This window comes from Mus caroli, chromosome 2 (genome assembly GCF_900094665.2).
Source record: "Mus caroli chromosome 2, CAROLI_EIJ_v1.1, whole genome shotgun sequence".
Lineage (NCBI taxonomy): Eukaryota > Metazoa > Chordata > Mammalia > Rodentia > Muridae > Mus > Mus caroli.
This window is the reverse complement of record NC_034571.1, coordinates 82,011,522-82,018,855: the sequence shown is the minus strand read 5'-3', so window position 1 is coordinate 82,018,855 and position 7,334 is coordinate 82,011,522. Positions and strand designations below refer to the sequence as shown.

General features: G+C 39.6%; 1 protein-coding gene across 1 annotated transcript; it reads right to left on the bottom strand.

The window, feature by feature from the left end:
* Positions 1-6,177: 6,177 nt before the first annotated feature.
* Positions 6,178-7,128, bottom strand: LOC110290449 (olfactory receptor 5I1). The gene has a single exon (XM_021156987.1). It carries the CDS (start codon positions 7,126-7,128, stop codon positions 6,178-6,180), a length of 951 nt encoding a protein of 316 aa, XP_021012646.1.
* Between the last annotated feature and the right edge of the window lie 206 nt (positions 7,129-7,334).

Genomic DNA, 7,334 nt, shown 5'->3' with positions numbered 1-7,334 from the left:
CAGAGAGAGACAGAGACAGAGAGAGACAGAGAGAGACAGAGAGAGACAGAGAGAGACAGAGAGAGACAGAGAGAGACAGAGAGAGACAGAGACACAGAGACAGAAAAAAAAAAGTGAGCCTGGCATAGACTGCTCTTATATGATGCCACTTAGCCTTGGTGGCTGATGATTATGCAAGCCTTTGTTAGAGAGCCTGGCTGAATTGTCTATAAGTCAATAAGCTGACTATGACACTCACAAATTGAAGCACTCAGATAAGCTGGCCCTGCAGTGGCAGCACAAGAGAATGAGCCCTTGTTGCAGGGCAAGAGCAAGGGAGAGCTATCTGACATGGGAGGGCATGAACACAGGGGTGATTCCTAACATCTTCCTCAACATTTGCCACCTGAAACAGTAGTGAGAAATGGTACAATATAATAAGTGTTAATAAGTTGATCTTGCTTTCCACCAACTTCAGCACTGTGTAGAATGGAACCTGTATCTTGCCTGGGCAATAGAGTACTGTTGGACATGGTGGAGAGGGCACAGGTGAGTCAGTTCTAAGGTTTCAGGACCAAGAGCGATGGCCCAGCCCCTTGCCTGCCCCAGCACTTGGAAGAGTGGGTCCCATGCCTCGACTGAGCAGCACACTAGAGCTGACTATGAAGTCTTGGACATAGATGAACCTCCCCCAAGGTCATGAGAGTGGGAGAGATGACTCTTCTTCCGGCTCTTAGATTATATCAGGTGATCTAGGTAGAGCAGTGCTGAAGAACTTGACCTGGTGATGTGGATATAGGACAGCCAAAAGTCTGATCAGTGTATATACGACCTAGGAATTTGAGTTTGCCCACACCAAAATCTACAATGTACGTGAACTGTTAGAGAACATGAAAGAGCCAGTCCTGCTTATCTGAAGCTGGAGGATCCCCATGATGCAGGGCAAAGCAGCATAACAGGAAGGAGTCCAGGTGAGGACCCAATATGGAAAGTGTGGCAGAAGCCAGAGATCTCAAACCAGACCAATGACTCATTGCAATGAACATTTGCAAATGAAGATGTGTGGACTGAGGAGTATTCTGTAGGACACACTGATACCTACAGGTTCTACAATGAGATGTTTTGTTGTTTTGTTGTGTTTGTGTGCTTTTAGTTACTTTTTTGGAGGCTTGCAAGGGCAGATGATAGACATGGAGTGATGGGGAGATAAGTGGGACTGAGGTGCATGATGTGAAACTCACAAAGAATCAATAGAAATGTTTAAAACCTTAAACAGAAGAGTCACTCTCATACACTGTCTGGAGCATTCCCCATCCCAGGTCTCTGGCACATCCTAGAGAGCTCCCCCCACCAGCTGTCACTGATTTCCCTTCACTCTCCTAGCTCCTAGACCTCTTTCCCTCTGCCTACACCTGATCTCTACACCCCCCACCTGTGTTCTCCTAACCATCCTGTTTCCCAGCCAGCTCCTCTTTCCATTTGATTCTGATAACTATTTTTTGCCTTTTAAGTGAGATTACTCCCTTGGGGCCTCCTTGCTATTTAGCTTCTTTGGGTCTGTGAATCATAGTTCTGTACTTTATGACTAACATCCACTTATAAGTGAATACATACCAGGTATGTATTGGGAGGGAGGGGGGGCGTCTGGGTTACATCACTCAGAATAATGTTTTCTAGTTCCATCCATTTGCTGGCAATTTTCATGATGTCCTTGTGTTTAATATCTGAGTAATATGCCACCCCAAGGAGTGTTACAGCTTGGTGTTGAAGTAGACATATTCCCATTTTTTTGAAAAACCACAAAATTGATTGCTAGTGTTTGTACAAGTTTGTATTCCCACCAGCAATGGGAGAGTGAGTTCCCCTTGTTCTACATCTTTGACAGCATGTTCTGTTGCTTTAGTTTTTGATGTTATCCATTCTGACAGATATAAGGTGGAATCTCAGATTAGTTTTGATTTCAATTTTCCTTGTGACTAAGGACAGTGGGCATGGCTGGAGTCTTTTTAGACATTGGAGATCTCTCTGTTGAGAATTCTCTATTAGTTCTGTACCCCATTTTTAATTCAATAACTTAGTTTAATAGTATTTAATTATGCTCCCTTTTCTGACCTCAGTGATAGAGGATTTGCCTAGTTCTGCAGTGACTTGATGTGCCAGGACAGTAGTAAACATAACTGTCTTCAGAGAGGATTCACCTAGACTGATGAAAACTGATGCAGAGACCTACCACCTAACAGTAAGTAGAGCTTGGATATTCCTGTGGCAAAGGATGAATATGGATTGAAGGAGCCAGAGATGTTAAGGACATCACAAGAAAACCTACAGAATCAACTTACCTGGGTTCAGAGAGATTCATAAAGACTTAACTGCCAACCAGAATGCATGCATGCTACGGACCTAGGCTCTCTGCATATATGTAACAGATGTGCAGCTGGTACTTCATATGGGACTTCTTAAGTGGGAGCAGAGGCTGTGTCTGACTGCATTATCTGCCTCTGAATTCCTTTCTCCTAGCTGGGCTGATTTGTCTAGCCTCAATATAAGAGTATATGCCTAGTCTTACTGAAACTTGATATGCCAAAGCTGATTGATATCCATGAGAGGTCTCCCATTTTGTGAGGAGAAAGGGAAAGAGAGTGTTAGAGGAAAAGAGGTAGAATCGGGGGACATGGCAAAAAGGAGGAAAGGGAAGCTGGGTTCATAATAGAATGTAAATGAATAATTAACAATAAACAAAAATGAAAGAAAAAAGAAATTTGATATAATAGATGAAGATTAAAGTTACTTGAAAATTGGCAAATGCAATCAAGCATAAGGTACAGACAGAAATAATTGAACCTCCACTCAGAATAGTGCATTTCCAAGACAGATTAGATGGTATAACAGTAACAGATAAGGACCCTTGCAAGGGGGCTCAGCACAAAGAAACCATTAGTATTAAACATTGAGTATCTGAGCAGGAGAGAAGGTAAAGTACACATAAATTACAGAAGAAATGGTTGATCTCATTGGACTCAGAGATTCATAAGTGGAAAGCCAAGGGAAAATGTTTCAAAGCATCCAAAGTTCTCACCAGGTAAAGATCAGCAGTGAGGTACCCTCAGTGTTGGACATGTGTGGTATGTAGAGCAAGAGTGGCTGATGGCCTGGTATCTAACAAGGCCATCACTGCCAGTACTACATACTCAATCTGCAAAGGTGCAGGAAGTGAAGAACTACAGAGCACAGCCCCTTAATCAAATTTATTTGTTCTAGCCAAATATGCCCACTGACACTTTGGGAACAATTGCAATGAAAGAGTAGAAATCAGAGAAAGAGAGATGGCTCAAGTAAAAGTACTTGGATGTGTGGAGTTGGGAATCCACTCTCATTAAAATGATCATGCCAACTTTCTGCAGAAGATTAATAAGATACATGACTAGAAACATGACAAAGTATCCCTTTCATCTCAGGGTTATTGGCAACTCCTGCAAAAATGAATTCATTCAAGGCAAATTTCCTACATCTATTCTTTCTTTCAGTCTATAATATAAAAGAATTAAACATTCATTTTAACTGCTGGATGGAAACATCATATTTATCAGGTAGAACACCCTTTATTTCTCACATATATTATAGGTTGTGGAAATAATATGGACACTATTTCATAATGCATTCATGCTGCACACATTATATGTGACACAATAGGCCAACAGTGTTCACTTAATGCTTACATCATATAAGTCCATACATGCAAGCTTAAAATTAAAATGAGTGGGGCTTTCTTATACACAAGATTAGAATAAAATCGTTAAAATGCTGTTCTGCTGGCACTGTGACATTTTGTAAGGCTCACAATTCTGTTTAAAAAATTATTTTCATTCATTGGATTTAGTAATATTTTAAATTGAACAGGTGGTGAAAACATCAATGAACAATCTATTTCTAAATAGGCAATATTAAAAATGCCTTTGTTTACCCTGTTTCTGAAAATGTAGTGATGTAGGAACCCACCTGAACAGAGTAGCTCTTGGGTACGTGAACACTGTGATGGTGATAGTTTATTATGCTGTGCCATTTGCAACAGAAGGTTGTGAAATCCTTTCCCTTAGGCTTTGGTATCATTAATTAGTTTCTTTTTCTGTATTAGTTTCTTCTCTGTAAATACATCATCATCTTTAGCAAAGCTGTAGCTTGAAGTCGTTATTATTTATATTAATCATTCTATCTCAGTAAGTACAATTTCAGTGTGTGTGTATGTGTGTGTGAGTGTGTATATGCGTGTGATATGATGTAATATATGAGAAATCCCCACTCTTCTTCTCCAAAGTAGAAATCCAATAGGTCAAACATTAAATGCCTTCAATTAATCACCCACAACACCTCTTTTCTTGTACATGTTGTTTTAAGTATTAAAATATTTGCTTTGTTATCTCATTTAGAAATACCACTATTCTTTTTAAAAAGTAGTTATTTATAACAGTAATTCTCTAGAGTTTTTCCCCAACCCCATTTATTTCATAATAACTGCAGAGCATTTCTAACCCAATCTATCTCTTGAATAACTCACACAGAGGCCTTGTTTTTTTATCAACAAGCTGCAAATCTAAACTGGCCAGATTCTGAACTTTTCTAACCCTGTAAGGCTGTTCACTCCACCTGGTTTCTCCACAACTTCTTCTCCGTGTGGTCCTTCCTCTCCTCTCTCTCTCTTTATAGTCTCCCTAGGACACTCTCACCCTCATTAGAATCTGCAATCCCATCCTACTTTCTTGTGCCCAGATAATTGGCTGATCAACTCTGTATTAACTAATCAAGAAGTGATGGAGAGGAATATTTACAAAACAATAAGAAAGGTGATTCTTCATCAATATGACAATACCAAAGTCTGGTCTGTCCTCAGCTCTCTGCTGGTATAGAAATCAGCATTTGAATAATACAAAGCATTCAACCAGAACACAATGGGATTACCCAAACATTTATTTATTTTTATTTTATGTGTACAAGCATGTTTTTTCCACATGATTTTCTGTTGCCAACAGAAGCCAGAAAAAACCATTGGATCTCCCACAACCAAAGTTGCAGGAGGTTGTCTGTTGCCATGTGGGTGCTAGAAACCATGAGTTCCTCTGCAGGAGGGGAAAAGTCCATCTCTCCAGCCCTCAAAAATTGTTTGCCCATTAAAATGAACATTTTTAAAATCCCTATGCTTTTTAGAATGTCCATATGGCAATATAGAACTGTGACCACAACCTAATTCCAGAACACTTTTTATCATCCTATTGTGATCATGATTTTAGTGAGCACATCTAATTCCACTTCATTTTTTACAATTAATGCATTGGCTGAACTTGCTGGATTTTGAAAAAAAAAATGTCAATGAAAAGGGACTTTTTCTCTGACTCTTAACTTACTTGAAAATCACTCAGCTTTTTTGCTGGATTATGATTATAACTAGGGCTCTCATTGAACATATTATCTTTGTTGTGCAAATAATCATTCCTTCAACAACTAATCTATCAAAAATGTTCGTCAAAATGGTTAGAAAAATTTCACAGAACCTTATAACCATTTATTAAGATGATATCATTTTAACTTTTTATACCTATAATTTTTCACCAGTAATCTGAACATTCTTTAAATTTTTTCATTAAACTAATACAATTTATTTTAAAATGTCCAACTTAGTATTGGCATTTTTTAAGTCATGAAAATAATTTGTAATAGTTAAATGCCTCTTGAATATACATACATCTGCCTCTCTGCTTCTCTGCCTCTCTGCCTCTCTGCCTCCCTCTCGCCTCTGCCTCTGCCTCTGCCTCTCTGCCTCTCTGCCTCTCTGCCTCTCTGCCTCTCTGCCTCTCTGCCTCTCTGCCTCTCTGCCTCTCTGNCCTCTCTGCCTCTCTGCCTCTCTGCCTCTCTGCCTCTCTGCCTCTCTGCCTCTCTGCCTCTCTGCCTCTCTGCCTCTCTGCCTCTCTGCCTCTGCCTCTACCCCTGCCTCCTGAACCTTTGAATTACTGTGATGTACCATATCACACCTAGATACCCTTTTAATACCTTAAAGTGTACCATGAGTTGGGATTATGAAATGCATTTGACTATGTTATTGAACAAATGTTTGAATGGTTGTATAGGTTGAATATTTATATATCTGCTGCTCGTGTTCTCACATAGGTATTTGTAGCTGGAATTAGATGAATCTTGAAGGTTTTATTGTCATGGGGATTGTATTTTAGACCTTAGAGCTTTTTTGGCAGCATCTTTTACGTCTTTATTTCTCAAACTGTAAATCAATGGGTTTAGCACTGGGATGATAATAGTGTAGAACACTGAGATTATTTTATCAGTATTGGGGGAGTAGAGGGAGCTAGGCCGAGAATAAATGAAGAGAAGTGTGCCCTGATAGATGGCCACGGAGGTCAGGTGAGAGGCACACGTGGAGAAGGTTTTCTTTCTCCCACTTGTAGAGCGAATCTTCAAGACTGAGAGAAGGATGAAAAAGTAGGAGATGATGATGATGAAGAAGCAGATAATCTCAACAGAACTCCCATAAGTGGAAAGTAGCCACTCGTTAATGGATGTGTCTGTACAGGAAAGCTTCAGCAGAGGAGGGAGGTCACAGAAGAAATGATTAATTATATTTTTGTCACAATATTTCAGAATAAAGGCAAAAGATGTGTGAACTAAAGAACTCATGTTGCCACCAACATAGGACAGCACAATTAACCATATGCAGAGACTCCTGGACATTGCAACTGTGTACAACAAAGGATTGCAGATGGCAACATAGCGATCATAGGCCATAGCAGCCAAGATAAAGGATTCAGTGTCTGCAAATGTGCAGAAGAAATAAAACTGCAGCGCACAGCCGAGGTAAGAGATAGATTTCTTTGCTGAGAGGAAATTGACAAGCATGTTGGGAACAATGACTGAGGAATAACAAAGGTCTACAAAGGAGAGGTTGCTGAGGAAAAAGTACATAGGAGTTTGAAGGTGTGGGTCCGTCCTAATTAACAACATCAAGCCAATATTTCCTATCAAAATCATGCCATATAACGTCAGAAACACAAGGAACAAGATGATTTGGAGTTCGGGCCGTGTTGGAAATCCTAACAGGATAAATTCGGTGACCAAGGTGTAGTTTCCACTTGTAAATTCCATGATCATGTAGTTTTTACCTTTTTGAGAAATCAAAGTCTTAAAAATAAGGTACAGGTGGAAAGAGTGACCTAATACAGAATAAGGTTATTAATGATTTAAAACAGGCTAGTAAAGAAACAATATTGAGAGATATATTTCAGATTTTTGTGGATGCCAGGAACTAAAGATGGCCTTGTATATTTGATGCATGTCTCTTTCTGACATTGGATGGT

Coding starts and splice junctions, on each gene's coding strand:
- LOC110290449 (XM_021156987.1), bottom strand. CDS start 7,128: ATGATCATGGAATTTACAAGTGGAAACTACACCTTGGTCACCGAATTT.